Source organism: Cryptotermes secundus, unplaced genomic scaffold (genome assembly GCF_002891405.2).
Source record: "Cryptotermes secundus unplaced genomic scaffold, Csec_1.0 scaffold160, whole genome shotgun sequence".
NCBI classification, from domain to species: domain Eukaryota; kingdom Metazoa; phylum Arthropoda; class Insecta; order Blattodea; family Kalotermitidae; genus Cryptotermes; species Cryptotermes secundus.
Genome location: NW_019745080.1, coordinates 2,372,641 through 2,395,622, shown reverse-complemented (window position 1 = coordinate 2,395,622; position 22,982 = coordinate 2,372,641). Strand labels below are relative to the sequence as shown.

The window sequence follows — 22,982 nt, the reverse complement described above, 5'->3', positions numbered from 1 at the left end:
CATTTCTGTTAGAGGCTGAGTCGACCCCAGAGCCATAGTGCGGCTGGATTAGGTAAATTGAAAAATGCAATGACCTCATCGGGAATCGAACCCGCGACCTTCCGGCTTGTAGAGTAGAGCCTCAACCAACTATGCTACCGCGTGCCTCCGTTACTATGGTATAGTAATTCCGAAAATGTAATTGCTAATACAAATTATGTAATATTTACTTAGTTGTTGCAGAATTCCCTTTGTCATTTTTAAAATTCTGTAATGCAAAGAAATAAGCTAATTTATGTGCATGTCTAATGCTGCGATGTATCGCGCTTTTAATTTAATTAATTTGGGGAAGTTGTATAATTTTCTATTACCTAATTTTTAATATATTTACCTGATTGAAATCCAGTAAAATATTTTACATAAATTGATTGTTATTCCCAACTAATCATTACTATTGTTTCTGCTGAAAATTAATTTCTGTGTAGTCAAATTTCATGACGTAAATTGTTAAAAGCCATTTAAATTGCCTAATGCGTAACAAACAACTACAAAGAATTTGAAATATGCAGATGTTATTCAGTGTTCTGAATGTTGCACGCCAGTAAAATCGTTTCAGAACAAAAATTGAAAAGAAATTGAACAAGAATAAGAGGAACTCATATACACAGAATTTCAGGTTCGTATCAGACATTAAGTTTTATATGAAATCTGACGTTCTCACGAATGCCTTCTATGATGCGATGACATGTATTTTGCACGAAAATATATAATTATTGTGATCCTGGGCCCCACCTTGTCTCCGTTCATATTATATAAGTAACATTTAAAGTTGTCCCTGTGCTTAACGAATTAAGAACTCCGCCATGAAGTGGATGTATAGATTAATATGTTCTAGATCTAGGTACTAGATAGAGGTGAATGGTCAAGCTTCACGCCCCATTTCGCTTTACATCCGGGGAAAGAGCCGATGGTACCCATTGGATAGGAGGCTGTGGGGGCCCCAGGACCGGTTTGGAAGACGTGGAGAAGAAAAAGCCTTACCTCCACCGGAACTCTCACTTCTAGGTCGTAGCCATTAACTAAACCGACTGCACACCTAGTAAAGTTAGAAAGTATTGTCTCATAGTTTTACGAAATAGACCTACTTCAAAGTAGAACGCTAACCAAAATATAGCCCCTACTTCAGCAGTATAAACATCTGTCAGTTGGCCCATCTCGTGGGAGAATTGGCTCAGATTCGTGACAGCAAATGGCCCTTCCGTCTCCCGTAAGATATTTTTGCTATCCTGGGGTTTTATTTTTACTCATCATTCATAGATGGCAGGCATAGACACTTTTTGAGTCATTTAGATAGCTTCTGACCCTATGTTTAGCACGAACGAATAGTTTATGTTTATATCGTCTTTCTTTTGCAAGCAATGGGGTGTTGAAATAACCAATGTCCATATATAAAAGGCCACTCTGGACGCATTCATAAGCTATTCAAATGCTCACAAAAGGAGTCAATGCTATTTATGAAATTAATCGTTGTTTATTGCGGGAAAAATACGGAACACGTAAATTCAATCAGTGGGTGAAATGTAGAGCTTTTAAATAACAAAACAGATGGTATATATAGCTACCAGTGTGCATTAAAGGGTTAAGCAATTGCACTTGTATTCTGGCTTGCTGTAGAGGTAACTTGCTGACTGTTGCAGGCACAATGGTGGGACTGGTTCCATCTCTGTGTGGATGAGTGCTCTGCTGGGAGGCCTATCCATGCTGGCAAAGGAGACTGGTATCACCGTAATGCTGGTCAATCTGACCTATGACCTCTACAGATCTTGGCACTTCATCAAAAGGTCAGTAAGTGTGACGTCGTGAATGTTGGTTACCTTACAAGTCTTTCCAAAGTTCCTTTATTCAGTAGGTGTCAGAAGTCGAGCTAAAGTTTGATGACAGTGGCGTGGAGACAGCGTAGCAGCAGCAGTAGTAGTAGCAGTAGCAGTAGTAGTAGTAGTACATTACTACTACTAGAGTCCCTGTGCTTAATTAAGCACTACCCTGTGAAGACCTGTAGTATAATGAAAGTATAGCTCCACCATTCTTGGCCTCGCCACTGGATGGAGGTGAGTGCCAGCTTCACGCCCTGGCCTCTGTACCCCAGGAGCAAGAGCCCCCGATACCCTTTGAGAGGATACTGGATGGACTCCAGAACCGGTCTGGATGCTGTGGAGAGGAGAAAAATAATACCTCTGCTGGGAATCAAACCCCTGTCTTTCAGCCAGTAGCCTTTCGCTATATCGACTGTTAGTTATGTACTTTCTCAAGAGCCCAGAGGCCAATTATAAAAGAAGTATGAGCAAGGAGACAAACAAAACACACACACAAACGGAAAACAAAACAATGCAACTTGAATTATTTAGAGTCTAAATTTTAGCCAGAAATCATTTGATTAGTACAGTCATGCCAACAATGATGAGATGACAAGAAATATATATGTATATATACATATATTAATTTTGAATTCAGTTAATATTATAATAATTAAGTTAAATATTGTGATAATCGTCAGAGAAGACACAATGTTAATGTCTAAAGGTAATGTACGTAGTTCAGTGTCAATATTTCCTTTTAGGTGGATATCTGTAGGACCGACCGATCACAGTGGCCGCGCGGTCAAAGGCACCGGAATCGTGGTTTCGAACCCCACTCGAGGCACAGATGTCTGTCTTCGTTTATTCTGTGTGTTGTTGTATCCGGTGTAGGTAACGGCCTTGTGACAGGCTGATCCCCCGTCCAAGGAGTCCTACCGACTGTCTATAAAATTCACAATTTCAAAATAAATTAATTCTGAATGTGATAAGACGAGAGAGCCTAATCCTTCAAGGTAGATGAATGCGACCTGCAGCACCGTACGTAATCCCACCCCCGCACTTCCTCACAGGACATATATGGAGTGCAGGACTCAGTTTTCCTGAGACGAATACTAGAAGCCCTTCAGTTTATGTAACGAGATTTACGGGAATCAGTATTTTCTTTATCTGAGCATATCTTCATAACATCTACCTCTTCCCAAACCCGTTCTTCTCATTCGTTGCATTGACTTTTGTCTATAATCTCTCTCTGTCTGCCATTGCTACATCTGCAGCTTTCCTAAAGCTGCCTCTTTGTCCCTCTTCTGCAAAGGAATTTCCAGCTCATTACTATTTTCAATAATCTTTCTTCATGAATCTTTTGTATTTATCCATTTCCCCCAATGATTTCTCTTCGATTTCATAAGCCATTGTACTTCAAACATCCACAATTTCCTTACTTCCACATTAATGACTTTATTTTTCCTCAGGTTACCGGGCGACCATCTGCTGCAGCGCGTTTTCTTGCGTTCCTTTCTATGTTGCCAAACTTCCGACCCGTTATTACGATTTCCACTTTGTTGTATTACAGTTCTTAGCCTTTTGAAAGCTTTTTATATTTGTTTTTCCGTTTCTTTCTTCAATGCTTCTTGTCTCTTTCTTACTTTCTAAACGAAATGCACGGAACTCTCTCTTCTGTAACGGAAAATATAAATTTCCCACAATTCAAATAGTCACTGCATGCTGTATACCTAACTCCAGTATTCGAAGTTTCATGTAAAAAGTACAGACATCAAAATATATAAAAGTAATATTGTCCTTTGGCTCAATTAAGCACCACTTTATATGACACAAACTCCGTCCTAAGTGAAACAATTTATTGTAGTTCTTTCGTCTTCCTTTCTTCTACACTACATGTTTCGGCCGTAAATGGCCATCATCAGGTGTATACTCTCACGTAGCTGCTACACTGCACGTAGTTTACAATTTAAAAAACACTAGTCTTCCCAATTGTTCATTTCGCCGTTGCTAACAGGTTTCGATATATCAGAATCTTCCCCGCTGATATCTGTCAGTTATGTATAAATCTTTATTAACCTACACACGCCAATTTGATTTTCATAAACTGGCACTTTTAAAATCTTCAATTCCAATTTTAAAAAATTTCTTTAAAATTTTTTTCGAATTTTTAAATATAAAATTCTCAGGGTTACCCGCCCTATGTCTATAGTGCTATGTGTAGAGTGTAACAGGATGCTTAAATATAATATTGTAAACACCACTTGTTTGAAGACGCATGCGAAATGGATGTTTGGATGTACGACGTCTTAACCTCGGAACTACCACCGAGCAAGATGCCGCTTGTACCCACCGGTTAGGTAGCTGAATATAGCCCATTGGCAGTCAGAACGTGGCTGTGTGGACAGAATTATCTATTCCTGCCGGTAATCGAACGCCGATTACTCATTCAAACAGCCCCTAGTGTAGTCACTCTAAGACCTGTGCAGGTCAGACAACGTTTCCTCAATGTAACTGCTAAATACTTACTGTCATTTCAGAAAAATAGTATTCCCTCAAGTGTTCACATTTCCACATTTTGTGGGACATCACAGTTCATTGGTATTTTTGCAAGAGCTTACCACTTGTCTTTATTCTCAGCCAGACGAGTCCCATCCACATATTCACTCCCTTATATTTCTATTTTAATATAGTCACGTTTTGAGGGGGATTGCATGACTGACAAGGGTTTTGGATTAATGACCGGATTTATTACTACACTTCATAAACCTAACCTATGTGACACATTGTGTCTTCTCTCTCTCATGTTCGACTGTCATTTCCATAGACTCCCCTAATTCTCATCACACAGCCTCGCGGCTGCCCCAAGAGAAAACTCTCTTATGTAACAATTCCTGTGTTGTTATAGAGATGTGTTTACCTCGCCGTTGGATAGAAACGGTAATTATTCTGTTGTTGCGTGCGTGTTTATTTTCGCGGGAACCTGTTTGCCGAGTGGTTGCCTAGCAATGAACATCTACTCTGGCTCCGTCTTTCAGGCGTAATGTCACAATATTGTCCTTTCATATAAACCTAAGTCTGCCAAGTAGTGTCTTAATTTCTGGTTTTCTGAGCAGAATATTTTATACATTTCTTGTTTGTTCTGATCTACACGACCTGCCCACCTGATCCTCTTTGATTTCAGTACTGTAGAATGCAACCTCGGTAACCTGAATCACTTATGTGTTCGGAGTATCGAACCATTCGGACTACTGGGTTCCGAATAAAAATTTAAAAATTTTCAGTAAAAATATCTGTTCAAACGGTTTGTAGTTACAATTTATGCATAAACAACGACGAGAATCGGCGACTTTTGATTACACGCCGGCCTTGGGGCAAGCGGTAACCGGGCTACATCCTTCTCACCGTACAGAGAGGAAAGTCCGGTAACACATAACGGCGTGTCTCACAAGAATTCAGTTTCACTGCAAAGAGGTAAAATAATAATTAGATTCCATTTTTTGACATATTTGGAGGCACCGACTTCTGTTTTTGGTGGTACTGTAAGACAGTTCTAGTTCATGTGAGTTCGGATTGCTGAAGTACTTCTTTCGTGTAGAAAAATACTAAAACTTATGAAGCGTAGAATGCACAGAACAAAACCACCACGTCACATTTTATTAACTTCTGCGTGGTTAGAATGTAGTGTACATCTCACCGCATTTCCTTGATGTCCCGCAGCGCCTTTCCCATGTAAAGGAAAGCAGACAATGCCTCGTTGGATCTCTGTGCGTGTTATGTTTGCCGGACTTCGGCGGCCCGCTTGTATTCCTGAAGTCTGTCTTGTTAACGTAAGCAATTAAGAACTGAACTACTCAGCTCATTATCTGTTTAAAAAAAAGTAAAGCTACCACTGTAACAGGCCGTGGAGGCCCATAGTGTTGTGAGACGTCGAGGCTTCCACATTTTCTAGACAATCAAATCACAGATGGCGGTGAAGTTGTCAGCCTTACGCGCCTGCCACCCTTGACCACTTAGGAAGATTCCTGGTACTCATTTCTGTAAGTGACTGAGTCGAATCCACGGCCATAATACAGCTGCAAGGATTAGGTCAACTGAAAAATCCAAGACCTCGTCGGGAATCGAACCCGCGACCTTCCAGCCATAATGACCATAGTCATTATAAGATTATAAAACATTTAAATAAGTTCAAGTTTAGCTATAACTGCATGACGGATGCAATTTAAATGACTTAGATGATTCTTTGGAACTATCAGAGTAACGGAAATTGATTCGGCCTAATTCGGAGAGGAGCCAGAGGTGGGGCTTTTGTGAACACGGCAACAACAAACGGGATTTGAGAATTCTGCAACTTTGAAGATTCGCGTTTCAGGTACTTCGGGTAATGCCAGCTTATAGTTTAGGTGGCTACTATCTTTTCGGAGGAACATACTGCATCCATCTTCAGGGTAGAAGTGAACAAATTGTGGCAGGGCAGAGTACACTGTCATAACCTAAAGGACCACAGTTTGACTCAAAATCAGAGTTCGAATCCTTTATAACCAAATAATTCTTTGACAAGCTGAATAACTATCAGATTTACAAGCTGATATGGAATTTCTCTTCGTCCATCGGCAGACGTTTGATTTGAAGACCATATTTCGTAGTCTTTCTAAAATATTTATATTCTCAAGATAGGGACCAGTGGAAGGCTGTTGTGAACACGGTAATGAACCTTCGGGTTCCGTAAAACTTTGGGAAATTCTTAAGTAGCGGCTTTTCAAGATGGACTCAGCTTCATGCAGTTAATTTTAAGGTGCACATATGCAATTATGAGTAGTGTACATGTATTTGGCGTAATTCGGAAACGTCTTCCATCTGCAACGCACGATTTCATTTTTTTTTTTATTGTTAGTGGGGTGGGACTAAGTCCCTTGCACTGCGGCCACTTCTGGCCTATTGTACCAGCCCCAGATGATATGTGAGGGTGATTGTGGAGCAATTGGTGGATTGAAGATTGGCAGGGGAATCCCTGCCCACTTGACCAGACCCGGGATCGAACCCGGGCCGCCGCGGTGGGATGCCAGCGACTAACCGCTTGAGCTATGGCGCGGCCAACGCATGATTTTACTAAACAAATAAGCAGGTTGTAGCGGTAACACCCTAGTCTTGTATTCGGGTGGTGCTCTTTTCCATCAGCTACAGTAACCTAGATGGTTTGGTTTTCCTCAGTCCCTCCAGACAAACACCTAGATGGTATCTTGATTAGGCCATGACCGTTTCCTTACAGATTATTTCCAGTTCATCGTTAACCCTATCATTCGACGTTTCAGCTTCTAGATACTGAAGTTCTCACAGAGAGCACACAAAGAAAGGAAGTGCTGCTTAACATTATCAGAGATATTGTACTATTTTCTCCTTTCCCCCACCTCTATCATTCTTCCATCTTCCTCTTTTCCAGGTTCAGCGCTGAATTAGCCAACAGCCAAGAATTTCAATTACACAACCTTACGACCCGAGCTGAACATAGATACCCCTACTTAATATTTTATTCTGGGGTCTGCTCTCAGCAAAAGTGGCTCAAGAGCCATCGTATTCTTAATTGAAGACAGTTCCACTTGAAATACGAGTAACGAATTTAGGTACTAAGGACCAATCTCCGTTAAATTTCCGGTAGTTCTCGACATTATTAGATGTAATAATTGTTGGGGCACCAACATATGTTTATACTGCTGTAAGACAACAGAGGTCTTTGCGGTGCAAAATATATTGCTCAAATTATGCTCAGTGTCTCTGAAAGACGAGTTTGAACCAAACACACTTGTCTAGAAAAAAAGCTGTAATTCGGAAAATGCTTGAGTTGAATCTCGTTCGGAACGCCGGCTATCCTCAAAGAGGCTGTCATGGTTTTTCTCAGGCCCTTTAAGTATTTGTACATACAATGTCTCGATTAGGCCACTACATGTTTCTAAGAAACCATGAGGTTTATATTTATATAATTTGGCACACATGCAGTTGATGATTGTCTCTGTTTACTGAATTTTAATTGCAATAACTTACTTGTAAGTACTGTGAAGTGACGCTCAAAAGCCGGAATAGTGAAGTCAGAATAGACGTTCAATGCAAGGTAACGACTCAGTAAATATATTACCGATTCAACGAATATGCAAGCAGCAATCGAAGAACTGCCGTTTCTATGTAACCGTGAGGTCAACACACCTCTGTAACAACAGACGAATTGTTATGACAAGGTGTTTTCTGTAGCGGCCGACCCGAGGCTATATAACGGGGATTACAGGCCAGCTAGAATCAGAATTGAGAGAGTCTGGATATGGCAGTCGAATGATGGACGAGAGGTGGCAAGAAAGGAATTAGGTTGTGGAAAGAAGACTTCATGCTTGCTGCTGTTACAGTGAGACTCTACGAATCCGCTGCTAGGATACGACTAGCGAAGACTGAGGACACTTGTGCGTGTGTCTGTAACGGTTGGCTGTAAAGTATATAGCTCAGCGATAGCGCTATAATTAATTGTAATTTTGAGTCCTGTGTATAAGGTGTCAATAAATCTAATCATCCAATCCCAAATCCCGTGTATAGTCACGTACACCTCCAAACACGTTACATTGTGTGGTTAATAATAATATTTTTGAAATGAAGATGTAGATAGATTAATTATTAAAAATAAGTTTATAATTAATCATGCACATACACGAAATCTGAGCAATATATGCACCAAATTTCGTAACTATCCATTATATAGTTACTTAATAATAAGCATGAAAATTTCATAAAACTAACATTACAAAGATAGGGCTTCCAACTTCCTCTTAAAGTACAATGCGATTCTAAAGTATCGTCGGTGTGTCCCGTGGCCTATAAACGGAAGACCCAACAGTAATTTACAATCACTCTGTAGTTCTGTCAATTTTCTTAGGTTTTATTAACTGTGACATTCGGATGTCTTAGAATGAATGTGACCTGTTTTGAACTACAGCTTGATGTATGCATGAACTAACCTCATTACTCTGAGGCTGTCTTGAGAAGCTGGTTGTTACTTAGATGCTCTGTAATTTCCCGGACTTGAATGGAAATAGAAGTTTTATTTTACTGTGTTCTCACATAAAATAGCCATTGGATCACATCTTGAGCCAGATGTTTCGAATCTATTTTTCAGACACTTTACTCTATTAGCGGCTGTTGACTTGGCACATAAATAATAAAGAATTGAATTGAATTATTCTCATGTCTGCACCTAATCATCCCCTAGGTTTTCATCTCATGAGGCTTTACTCTTATAATGTATTAATAAGTTCACATTTTCCTTTGCGTGCTACACTTCCCGTCCGCTTAGCCCCCATTAAATATTTCAATATATATGTCATTTTTATTTTCGTTTAACAAATACCATTACGGTCCGGGATAGCTCAGTCAGTATAGCGATGGACTACAGCCCGGATGGTCCTATTTCGATTTCCGGCATGGGCAACATATTTTTCTTTTTCCCCCCACCCTCTAGACATCTTGAAGGGCCCACCCAATGTTCTGTACAGTGGGTACGGGGGGTCGTTTCCGCGAGGTTACCACTCGCCTCCATCCAGTGTTGAGGTCAATAACGTTGGAGCTATACCTTCACTCTCCCGTACGTTTTCGTGGTTTGTGTTTAATTAATTAAGCACAGGGACAATTTGACCTTTTACCGTTACTAAATACCATGGTCAGCATTCAATATTGCGTGTATTTTTCCATTCGACTGCAATCCTATTTGACTTGCGGGGCTGTAAAAACCACGAAATATAGGTATCCGGTATTTCTGACGAAGATAGCGGAACGGATCTCTGGACTCTAAATGGGGAAGCTAAACCACTTCATGAGTTCGTTCAGTCTGTCCAATTTATTTTTGACCGATGAATTTGATGGAGGTATTGGATCCGGGAGCACTGTGAAATCCGAGGCACTCGTGTTACGTGTCCATTCGTAGGAATTTTAAAATTCCAATATTTTAACCGCAGCACTCGAAACACAAGGCCGAATTCCTATAGTTACTGTCATATCGATTAATTTACTCTTAAAGGTATGCTTATTCACGCCATTACAGCTGCTTCAATATACTCCGCACATATGAAGTTGTCCCTGTGCTTAACTACCGTATTTACGCATGTATAGGCCGCACATTTTTTGCCAAAAATTCAAGAGGAAAACTGGGGTGCGGCTCATATTCGAAATATTCGAAATCACACTTCATTTAAAAAAAAATTAAACGTTGCCAAATTTCGGAATAATTTCTACTCCTGAAATAATATTCCAAGAAAATTATTTTTTCTAAAATTTCTGTCTGAAAATTGTGTTGCGGCCTATACACGCACGCGGCCTATACATGCGTAAATACGGTAATTAAGCACAACACCATGAAAACGTATGGTGAATGGAGATATATCTCCATTTTTAACCCCAACACAAGATAGAGGTAAGTGGTCAGCTTCACACCATAGCTGCTTCAACCCCCGGGGAAAAATCTCCTGGTACCCGTTGGATAGTAGGCTGGCTGGGTCCAAGAGCCCATCTGGACGCCGTGGAGAAGAGAAAAGTGTGTTCCCGGTCCGGGAATTGAAATCTGGCCGTTGAGCCTGTAGCCCATCGCTTTATTGACTGAGCTATTCCGGCTGATACAGTTTAAATATTTGATACATTGAAGGATGAATTCTGAAAGTAAAACTGAGATTTTCATGACCGTGAATATCCATACTTCGGTATTCTGTGTTATAACACAATGTACGATGCAGTTGATATGTCGTTATTTAACAATGCTGCCAGTAACTTAGACTATATAGCTTCGATTGATTCGATGATAGTAATTGGAAAGTACTGAAGGAAACTGCCATGTCCCAGTCGAATGAATTGTCCTTGTAAATTTGTTAAAGGGCCCGAAAAGCATAACGAAAACTGTCAGTCTTGGTGATGTCCCGGCCGGGTTTCGAACCACTTATCCCTTAGTTATGTCAGAAAATATATCGCATGAGCTACCTTTCACGGAGACGCTGTGATATAGTCTGGCAGGTACGTACCGACGTTTCGGAGGAGCGTATACCCTCAACAGTGAACTTGAAATCAGTGTATTCTTGCGAAAATTTGTTACCAACCCACCAGACTACAACGTAGTGTTCGAACTCAGAATACCACCATATCGATCTCAATGAAATAAGCGCCAAACGTAGAAAATTTCGACAATTGCAGAAGTTGCTATATCTGAAAGCGTGTGACATCTTTTGGACTTTTATTTGAATTACATAGTAAAGAAATGATTGAAAGAATATATCCGAACAGTTCATATTTAGAAAGCAGTCTTCTGGGATTTGGCACCGTGTATATGTGGTGTTAACCGACGTTTCGGAGGAACGTATCGCCTCCATCTTCAGGGTAGAAGAAAAAATATAAGAAATCTGCAAGCGAAGAGACCGTGAGAAACGGTAAAAGTAGTCCCCTGAAGATGGAGGCGATACGTTCCTCCGAAACGTCGGTTAACACCACATATACACGGTGCAAAATCCCAGAAGACTGCTTTCTTCATAGTCACCGCCGTGAAAGCCTCAAATCTTACAGAGTTGATATTTACTTCGCATTTTTATATTACGTTATAAACGGTAACGATCTATACCCCTTGTCGGTTCCAGTCTCAGACGGAACATCGGCCATCCTCACTGACTTCTTTCTTTGTAGTTTTCCTGAGTTCCTTCACAAATACAGGCGCAGCACCTACATTAGACCGCACCCACCTCCTTCCAAATACATTCGAATTGATCCTTCACCTGCTATGCTGTTATGCTAGGTACTGGTGTCGTTATGTACGTCACAGAAGAAACTTCTGAAATACATAGTCAAGATCGATTTAGAAGGAATTTTCCCCTACATTTTATGTTGATAGGGAGATCTTATGTGTTATGCAGAGTGAAGGCATGTTATTTACCCATACAGGAAGATCAGCTCTGACAACCTAAAATGTCGGATTAACTTTTCAAATCCTTTACTTCTAGTGTTAAAAGATAAGTACATTTCATTGGGATTCTTATATATCACTTTTACTCGGAGGTGTCCGTTGGAGACTCCGTATTTTTTCCACCTTTTCTATCGTTCCACTATAAACCTTGTGACTTCATGCACTTCCTCTTAGTATATTTAGAGCATGTTGCAAGTAATTTAAATGTAATTTTGGTACGCAAGGTGGAAAATATTTTTCCTCTAGCGGCTACAGTCTGCAGTGTGAACCTAATTGTCTCTTCACTCTCTCGTATGCTTACAGGAGCCTTATAGAGGTCAGGTGGAATGAGGAGACCTTACACTTCTCCAGAAGGGCCGCTAAGGTTCTCATGTCGGTAAGTACGTTTCATCGAGAATATATATGAAAGTTTCCGTACATTTCCCAAGTTCATCTTGAATTAAACTGCATTCAAATAATGAAATTGCTTCTGGATAGGAGGGAGGTTATGGTTTACGACTTTTTCACTCTTTCGGACTGTATAGCGACAAATAGTGAGAGGATTGATGGGTGATTGACTTGAACTGACTTGAAGGGAAGTGGTCGTGGTCTATTCAGGATAATATCCTGGCACTTACATACAGGAACTGAGTAAAACTATGAAAATATTCAGGATGGACAGTGTTTCCGTATCTCCTGGACACTAGTTTCAACTGTTAACCAACTTACTCTGTCAAATTACCTATACTGAGTGTCCCAGGAGGAAAGTTCAGTATTCTGGGAGGTCATAGTATCGGTCATTCTAAGCGAAAAAAGTGTAAATGTACATGTGACCTATTCTGAACAGTTTCTGAGAGAAATATTTAACTGNGAGCTGTTTCACTGTACTGTACATTGTACAGGCACGCCATGTCCTCCCACGAGCTGCAAAGTGCATTGATGTTGGCGGTGGAATTTTCGCAAATGTATTTTACTAGGCAGACTGTACAAACTTCATCATTTGAAANCTCACACGAGTTACAAAGTGCATTGATGTTGACGGTGGAATTTTCGCAAAGGTAAACTCTACCAACTTCATCATTGGAACGATAAATACCGGTATTAGAAACAGTACGTAATATCTCTCTCTTATCAACAGTTTTGGAACTGTACAGTGAAACAGTTCTATCTCGGAAACCGATCGGAATAGGAAACGTACATATATACATATTTGTTTAGAATGACCGATACTATGACCTCCCAGAATTTTGACCTTTCCTCTTGGGACATTCTGTATATAATGATCGACTTACNACTTAACGGGCAATTTCCTTTAATAAATCGCCACTAAAAAGCAAATAAAATGCAAAGGAATTTCCGTTGCTATTTTTAAACTGAAATCCTTGCTGTTCCTGAGAGACGTGCTGTACCTCGTTCACGGAATTGGAATCGTCAGAGGCAGGTTACTTGTTGGGCCATCTCTCACACTTCTGTCATTATGGGGGTGAGAGAACAGTTGTACCTGGTACAAGGGTCGTTTTAGTCACGTGACACTACATGCTCTGAGGTCTGCCTCACCCCCTGCACACCCTCTCGCTGTACCGTTGTGTATGATCCGTATTGTGGGCCCCTAAACCTAACTTACTACACGTGCAGTAGCACCCATAAGATTATATGGATTGTGAGCTTCTGCGTAGCGTTGCAAAGCGCTGATGTAGTTCTGAGGTCTGGTGCATCTTGACAACTTCCAGTGCCCTGACGGCTTTTCATCGTAGTTCTTTATGGGTTGAGCCTCAAAATCTGATCCATTCCGTTGGGAAGTTCTGTCAGTATTCTTATTTATTTAACGACGTTTTGAGTAAACTCTACAGCGTCGAATGGTAGGAGCAAGGGATTTTAAAGGAAGCGGCCTTAGACTAATCAGATACTATCCCGGAATATGCATGGAGGAACTGAAGATAACCACAAAAATTCCAGCCAGTATTGCCAGGGTACCACACCATATTCGAAGCCAGCATTTCCAAGAAAACAAGCCTACAATGTTACCACTACGTGAACCATTTTATTGATGTATATATAACTAACGATTTTTCTTTTTAGATTTGAGTTACTGACGGTGGTGATTTTGATGGGTAATCACGTGGAATGTGACGCAGTGTAGTCTGGTAGAAGATACATTTCTAAAGACTACACGGGGCCACATAGTAGAAGATAGTATTTTTCATAACAGCTTGTTCTCCCACTTTTTATTATTTTGAAGAAATGAAAGTAGGCTTATGCGATCTCCATACTGTCTGTTTGTCTGTGTATATGTGTATCCCCACATGTTAACGTTAGAATGCCTAAACCAATCTCTATGAAACTCGGTATGTATACTGTGGCACTTGACTGATCTCAGCGGCGCACTTCATAAATCCCTCCCGTCAGTCTGTGTGTCTGTATGTATATCCCTCCTATCGTTGTTAAGCAAATGCTCGGTGAAGTGTATCCTTCCGTTCATTGCTAGGCAATGGCTCAGCAATCCCGCGGAAACAAATACACGATATAATAGGAGAATTCTTGAATATATATTTTGTAATTCATTACTTACTGTCAATTTATCAGGTGACGCTATGTAGTTTAGTGTTTTTTCTTTGGTTTCTTGGGGTGGGGCAAGCTGAGTCCACTTGATACGTCGGCCACTATTCGCCTATTGTACTAGTTCCGAATGATGAATGATGACTGTGGAGCAGTCGGTGGAATGAGAATTGGTAGGGGAAACCGAAGTACTCGGAGGAAAGCTGACCCAATGCCACTTTGTCCACCACAAATCCCAGATGACCTTACATGGGCTCAAACCCGGGCCTCCACGGTGGGAAGCCGCCTGAGATATGGGCGGCCCTTGACACTATGTAAGTTTGAAGGAGTTACCATATATTCATGAAATAAAACACGAATAAACAGAAATATGAAGAATTATGTCTTCTGGGATACAAGGACTCGTAGTCAGGCGAAAGTCAATGGACTACATGACGTTATACCCTGGGAGATAGGCCACTTCATAACCACCCGTGTGAAAACCAAAATTCCTACAAAGATGAATGAGTTGGATTTTAGGTTCTCGCAATATTGTCTATGAAGTTTACGGTCTTTTGGATTCTAGGACGGTATAGTTCCTAAGGAGGACGGAGCTGGAGAAACGCATCGCCTCTATTGGTAAGGTGGAAGCACTTGACTAAGCATGATACCGACAGAAACAGGCTGCGCGCTTCTTAGATGACTGCCTATTTCTGTTCGTCTCTTGCTTGGCTTAGTCCAGAATTATATACTGTATGTGTATACTTATGCATAAATTTCTCTGAAAGGCATATACCGTGGTCTGAAGATATTAACTTCTAAGTATGTTGCTGAACATACTGTGTATAATTAACAACAATTGTATAGAGAGGCTGTGAAAACGTATGGGAAGTGGAAGAATAGCTCCACTATTTTTTACCTCTGCACTAGATAAGGTGAATGCTCAGTTTCACGCTCCGGTCCCTTTATCCCAAGGGAAGAGCACCCAGTACCAATTCAGTGAGATGTTCGTGGGTTCCAGAGCTTGTCTGCACGCTGCCGGAAATCGAACCCCGGTTTCTCGGTCACCCATCCCGTAGCCCATGGAAGATACACGTTACATTGGCAGAGAGGTGTAAATATTTGTAGACGTGAAAGAGACTGTACATCGTAACAGTCCGTTGTTAAACGACGTACAGTCACTCACAAATATGTAAAATTTAATACTTAAACATTTTAAGCTTTAAGCTAATAAATAGTTGCACATAAGACTGTAAAATAAGATTTATAATAAAGTGGAAGATTGCAACAGGATGCTACAGTACAGTATTATGTAAAATGAAGTGAACTGTAAATTCTAGTGCGATTCTGATTCTGATATGTAGACATCTCATAACTCGTTACGGCCTGAGGTAGCAGTAATTGCAGAGAACAAGGTGAGTCTGTGCTTTGTGTTCAATGGTTTTATCTCCTCCCCATGTAAGAGACGTGGGTTCAGTCCGTTTGTCTAAACTTGTTAGCAAAAGAGTCGGAGAGAATAAAACAAACTTGAAAGTAGGGCATTACACTGTGAGCATACGTAATGAAGGTGATGTGTTGTGGCCTTAAGCCAGTTTCATTTCTGCATTTCCACTGTTATAACGTAATTCTCAGACATAACAGCTAGCACTAGTTGCCGAGTTGCCCCTACATCCCAAGAAGCATTACTAAAAATATAGAAAGTCCTGTTTAATGTTTCCTCCATTCTCTCAATCAGTATAGTGACTAGACTACGGGATGGACATCAGAGGGGTTGGGGTTCGATTCCCGGCAAGAGTAGACTAGCGTTTGCTAGTGCTGCTGTGTTACTTGCTGCTCGTTTGCTGGCGTGTTTTTCAACGCTAAAATGGAGGAAATAGTCTGTGAAATTCTACCGGATCACATGGCTTCACATCACAGAATATAGAAGTCTTGATAGTAAATTCTGTGAGTAACTGAAATTCAAAATCCCGATTAACGAGGAAGTAAAAAATTGTTATAAAACATGAATTTATTAATATCCTGGACGCAACCCCTTGTTGCCTGGTAGGAATTTACTGACGTTTCGGATATACATACTACCTCTCTCTTGAGAGCAGAAAATTCTTGTATCCTCAGACTGAGGTATCCACTTTCTCCGAAATATCCACCCAAGTCTACCAGACTATATGCTGTCATATCCCAGAAGATACTTCGTTTCATTGTACTTCCGAAATTAATTTTACATAATTTTAAGCCGGACACGCGGTAGCGTAGTTGGTTGAGGCACTGTGCTACAAGGCGGAAGGTCGCAGGTTCAAGTCCCGATGAGGTCATTGGATTTTTTCAATTGACCTAATCCTTCCAGCCGCACAATGGTCCTGGGGTCGACTCAGTCTCTAACAGAAATGAGTACCAGGAATTAAATAAATAATTTTCCTGGGGAGTAAAGCGCGGCCGGCGCGTAAGGCTGACAACTTTACCGCCATCTTTGAGCCGATTGTCTAGATAATGTGGGACCCTCAACGTCTCACAACCCAATGGGCCTTCATGGCCTGTTACAGGGATAGCTATGCTTTTACATAATTTCAAGCCTTTTGAAACCATACTTTAAATTTGATCTCATATTTGAGACCTTGAAACATATGGTTCGATTTAATGGATATGAGGTTCTGGCTGCAGATGCAATTAAGGGAACTACGTGCATCTCCTGGCTTGTAACGCTGTCTGGTTCTTGCTGGTTACTTGCTTGGCAACAAGCAGAAGTCGTACAGAATCATGAGAATGAACATGTTCGCAGCATAGGACAAGGCGAAACCAGACATAGACGCTTATATTTGGCTGTGGTCAAGCCTATGACTGTTCAAATGATTAAGCTGCCGTTATAGCATAAGGTTCATAAGACGGGTAAAACCTGTACCAACAGGGGACTTTTATATAGTGCAAAAGTAACATTTTAATAACATGATTTATATGCGATACGTACACTTGACGAAAGGCCAAGCGTATTCATGAGAGACAAACCCATCTTCTCGTTGGAGAGGATGTTACATAAGGACTATGGCCGCAAGGGTTCAGCTGAAAAAATCTCTGGTTTTGAGTCTCGGGGTGCTTGGCGCCAAGACGAATTGACTATAAACCGCCAATCGTAAAGTAACTTTGACTTTGACTTGAAATGCTGCGGTTCAGTCGTTGTGAGCTGTTGCTGTTAGAAGCGCGTAGCTAAGGTCGGGGACTGTTCAGGAACTCAGAGGAAGGGGCTCTTCCGCCGTTGGACGCCGCTACCAAGCAACGGCAGTAAAAACGTGACTGGACCTTAGTATGTTTGTGTAATAATGAACTGTAAATTGTAGTCACGCGCTGTATCAAAGGGTCCAATAAATCTGATTACCAATCCAAACCGCGGCTATAGTCTCTCATAAAATCATGACAGTATTTTAAAACGTGTCCTCAAATTTGCCTCAATTTGCAACAAAATGCACAACAACAGGATAGCAGCCGACATTGCAATGGCCGACAAGTCCATGCGAGCTAGTTGTATGGCGGTGGACCCCTAACCTGGAATTCTCCACTCGTGGGAATGATGGGGACTAGTAGCACGACAGAAAACCACACTAAATTATTCCATCGTGTCCCAGCATTACCTCCAGCCGACTCCTGGCTTGTCAACCGCACTGCAAACACCGTACTTCCAGACTACCCCTATCCTAGAGCTAGACTCGTAACGTGTACAGAAACACAAAATGTTGAGTGGCGCATAAAACAAGTCGTTTGCTCAGTCGTGTCACAAATTTCATGTCACCTCGTTTCAAAGACAGTTCTTCAAAATAAAGTCGCCGATAGAGAGCATGTACCCATATTACACGCATCATCAAGCACCAAAATGCCAGTCGTCGGAAATTTCGACCCTTACGAAAGTTGCTGTATCTAACTGCTTCTGACATCTGTTGCAGTTTTATGTGCAGTACATAGTGAAGAAATGTTTGGAGGGAATTCTGTCAGTATATTTGAGTCCTAAAGGGAATTTTATATACTAATTAGTTCTCTATTCTGAGATATTCTGGTAGATATCCGTCGACATTTCGGAGGAATGTACTACCTACATCTTCAAGGTCGAAAAGAACGCAAAACGTGAAAAAAAAACAAGATTCCAAACATCGTTCCACGCTTCGTACAGTTCCAGCAGTCACATAAGGCTTCGGTCAGAACTGAAAAATACAAAATTTTGTAACACCAAAGGAGAAAAGTCACGTAGAAGGCCTGGGATAAGTGGAAGGATAATGATAATAATATGGGAAAAAATTGACATTTTACTTTATTAAAAATATTGATCAGTGACTGTTGGGAATAAGGAAAATGTTGCTAATATCTTGGGTGTCTGAGCGCCTCTTAGTTTCTCAATGATGAGTCTTTTCCATGTGAAAAGTTACTGGTAAGATGTAAGATGCATGTAAGATCTTGGAGTCAAATGAAAGCTTACGGACGTTTCGGGGAAACAGTGCTTCAATCCTCAAGGTCGAAAAATAAGACAGCCAGAAATAAGCATGCTATCACAGAGGAAGGTAACGTCGTGTATTCCGGGAAATGCTTACGGAGGCGGAGGGGTAACGGTGCCTCCCGGCGTTTGATGAGATTAAGAAGTGTTAAGTCAAGTTAGGTTAGGATAGGAGCGTACATATCGCTGTGCATACAGGCACAACTTTTGCACATAAATTTAGTTTGGGTTAGGCTGGGTGAGGTTAATTTATGTTTACACCTCACACCACCACCGTATCCACAAGAGCATGAAATTATGCCTTCCGTACCTTACTGATCCTTAAATGAGCGGAAACCTTATTTCAGGATTTCCATATTCTCAGACTTCGGAGAAAAATTACGCCGGTTCTTCAAGTCTTCGAATTTCAGGGGTAACAGAATTTTAACAATGTTCCCGACATTTGAGAAACTCCGTATTAAACTTAAACCATTCTTTGACATCACTGCGCCATTATGTGCAGGATCTTATAATATGTAATAAAATCACGACAGAGGCACGAATTGGTGAGGTGGGAGGGACAGTTGTGGCAAATATTTTCGAGCAGCACACGACTACGCATCCTGCTGCGCACCTCTCTGATGAATCGTGGAGCACTTTGTGGGATTGAGCAATGTTAAGTTAGGTTAGGTTAGGTTTGCCCATTACACCAATGCGCATCCACTTACTCCTACAGGCCCGGTTACGTCAGATGGCGTTGTGTTGGCTTAGACTGTCATGTGTGAGATTATGTGATGCATCACACCACCTCATGTCCATCAGATCGTGAACTTGAGCCTAGTAATTGTCAGGTCTTTACTGACCACTAATACTGAAGAAATTTCTTTTCGTATTTTAAAATACTTTCTAACGTTACAAAAAAGTAACATATTTTAAATTATAGAGATTTTGGAATTTCGGAATTTCCAAATTTGCATTAATTGTCGAAACGTTTCAAACTGTTCAAAATCTGGAGAACCTCTCCTTTGATGCGACATGGACTACACAGAAAACGGCGCGTCCTAGAATTCTGTTGATGCCTGTTTTCGTTGCCGAGAAAGCGTGTTTACCTGGTCGTTACATAAAAGTGATAGGCACACAGACTGATGGGAGATATTTATTAAGTAAGCCGTTGAGATGGGCTTAGATGCCAAGATATACGTACCATGCTTCATAAAAGTTGATTCAAGCATTAAAAAATTTATGGGGGTACAAAGACATACAGACAGCATAGCGATCTCATAAGCCTACTTTTATTCTTTCGAAATAAGGAAGGCAGGTTAATAATGTATATGTATTGCCGACGCTTTGGAGAGCCTTACTGTTTCCATCTTCAATGCAAAATAATTACACAGTGACACCTGCCGATGCTGTTGTATGGATTATTGACAGGTTCATACTGAAGATGGATTCATGATGTGGGTTATTTAACAACGGTTTCCGTCTTTGTCTTGTGCACAATCAAATGGTAGGACGATTGCTGAAGGAAGAATTGGGAAGGATTTGTATGGAAGTGGTTGTACCTCAATCGATGTGTTTTCTCGGCATTTCCTGTCATGATATCCAACATTCCGTCTTCGGTTCGAACCATTGACCTCCAGAATACAAGTCTAGAGCGTCATCTCTAGACCAGTCCTTTCGGTTAGAAGATGGGAATAAGAAAAATCGTCGAAGCGTCTTTATTTTTTTTCCTTGGCACTACAGCCCCAGTGGGCCTAGGCCTACCTCCATGAACTTCTCCGTTCACTTCGGTTTTTCTAGATCTTACACATTCGGTAGGACTCCTTGGGCGGGGGATCAGCCCGTCGCAAGGTATCTAACTACACACATAAAATAAACAAATAATAAACGTACACAGACCTTGTGTGGGGTTCGAACCCACGATCCCAGTGTTCGAGCGAGCGATGACAGTTCATGCCTTAGACCGCGCGACCAGTATGATCGACATAGGGACAACTTTTTTTCCCCCTTGACACTACAGCCCCAGTGAGCCTAGGCCTACCTCCATGAACTTCTCCGTTCACTTCGGTTTTTCTAGATCTTACACACTCGGTAGGACTCCTTGGGCGGGTGATCAGCTCGTCGCAAGGCCTCTACCTGTACACAAACACAGAAAAACGCACACACAAACTAAACATCCATGCCCTGAGTGGGATTCGAACCCACGGTCCCGGTTTCCGAGCGAGTGAAGACAGTACATGCCTTAGATCGCTTGGCTACCGTGACTGGCTAGCGTCTTTATTACCTACTTTTATACAATTTGCATCACCAAGGAACACGATGTAACTTTACGTACTCCATGAGTGTGGGTTCAGAAACCGGTGTAATACCATTACACATTACATAATGGATCTTTTATGATATTGAGAAGACAAAATATGTTTTCTAGAATATCCCAGATGCCATCAATAATTGTTTACTCTGGCATGAAAATAAACTGCAGACAGTAATATATAGGATGTTATAATATGAATGAAAGAGGCCGCATTAAGTGTCTGGGGAGGGCAACAGAATTGTATCCTCCATGAGTTAAACACTTCGTTATAGTCTACAGTAATGTACTGTGTTAGAAAGGCTATTTAAAAGATAAAAAAAATTAAGGTAAAGTTGTCCCTATGCTTAACTAATTAAGGGCCACCCCGTGAAGGCGTATGGGGGAGTGGATTTATAGATCCATATTTCTTGACCTCGGCAATAGTTGGAGATGATTGGTCAACTCTACGCCTCGGCCGTTTTACCCTCGGCGAAAGAGCCCCCGGTACACATTGTATAGGAGGCCGGATGGGCCCCAGAGCCGGTCTAGACGCCGGTGAGAAGAGAATATTCTTGACCCTACGGAGACTCGAACTCCAACACCCTCTGTCGTCCAGACCGTAGCCAGTCACTATACCGATTGCTATATCCCGGATCCATACATCCACTTCCCTATACGCCTTCATGGCATAGTGCTTGATTAGTTAAGCACAGAGACAATTTTATTTAAAATATGTTACTTACTTACTCATGGAGCCGAGCCCTTCTGGAGGAGCCGCCAATTCTGCAGCTACTCAAGAATTTCCCAGCATTTTATGGAACCCGAAGGTTCATTACCGTGTTCACAAGAGCCCTCCACTGGTCCATATCCCGAGCCAGATCAATCCAATCAATACCATCCCATCCTATCTCTCTAAGATCCATTTTAATATTGTTCACCCACCTACGCCTTGATCTTCCCAGTGGTCTCTTTCCTTCTGGCTTTCCCACCAATATCCTATATACATATTTAAAATATATTACATTGCGAATTTATTGCAAATTTGCAATAATTGCAAATTATTTATCTCCTATGAGCACCAGCTAGGAATGCGTAATATTCAGTGTTAGGACGATTAATGGATAGTAATTGGAAGGAATTTGGAAAAAGCTATCGGAATTTTAATTTCAGATACTGTCTCAGCATTTGCATGGAGGGACTAACAAAACCACGGAAATCCTGAGCCATGGTCAGGTTTTGAAGTTGTATCCTCCGGAATACAAATCAGGTTCGATAACATATGTGCCAAATTACTCTCTCTCTCTCTCTCTCTCAAATCATCATACATGAGCCCTAAACTCGAAACGTGTATATTTTCCCACTTATATTGAAAACATACAATGATATTTCTCTCTATAATTAATATAAAACTCTATATTATTATTGAAATGGAAATTTATTTAATGACATGATAGAATATTACTACATTGAATTTATATTTTCATCGTAGCTCAACCACAAAAATTTAATATCAATTAAAAATTGTAATTTATATTAAATTTTATTTAATTAGTGCATTTATGCGTAAATTAAATCAGCGTTTCGTTGGTAGTGTAATCCATTGTAAATCGATATGGTTACTGAGCCTTAACATATCATGAGGTTACGTGCTGAGCGCAGACTGTCCTGTGGTGTGCAATTTGACCACATCCCTAATTCCAGCATGAAGTGCATGTATGTAGGTAACGTTTGAATACTGATTTGTATTTTACATAAATAAATATATAGATTTTTGTTCAAAAAGTTTTAATGGACAGCCGAAGCGTAGAAGACAGGATAATATTAAAATAGATTTTAAGAACTAAGTATTCACAATCTTTTGTTTTCTCGTCTGCTGTCTAAGAACATAAAAATAAACGAAACTAAAATTTTGCCTGTAGTCTT

The 22,982-nt window shown here is 40.8% G+C and overlaps 1 protein-coding gene across 1 annotated transcript in view; it reads left to right on the top strand.

Moving 5' to 3' along the window:
• Window positions 1-22,982, top strand: part of LOC111874856 (protein O-mannosyl-transferase TMTC1-like) — a 514,456-nt gene that overhangs the window by 341,582 nt on the left and 149,892 nt on the right. The window contains exons 4-5 of the mRNA XM_023870706.2: window positions 1,677-1,820; window positions 12,106-12,178. Coding sequence (XP_023726474.1) covers window positions 1,677-1,820; window positions 12,106-12,178 — 217 coding nt within the window. The remainder of the gene's footprint in view (window positions 1-1,676; window positions 1,821-12,105; window positions 12,179-22,982) is intronic.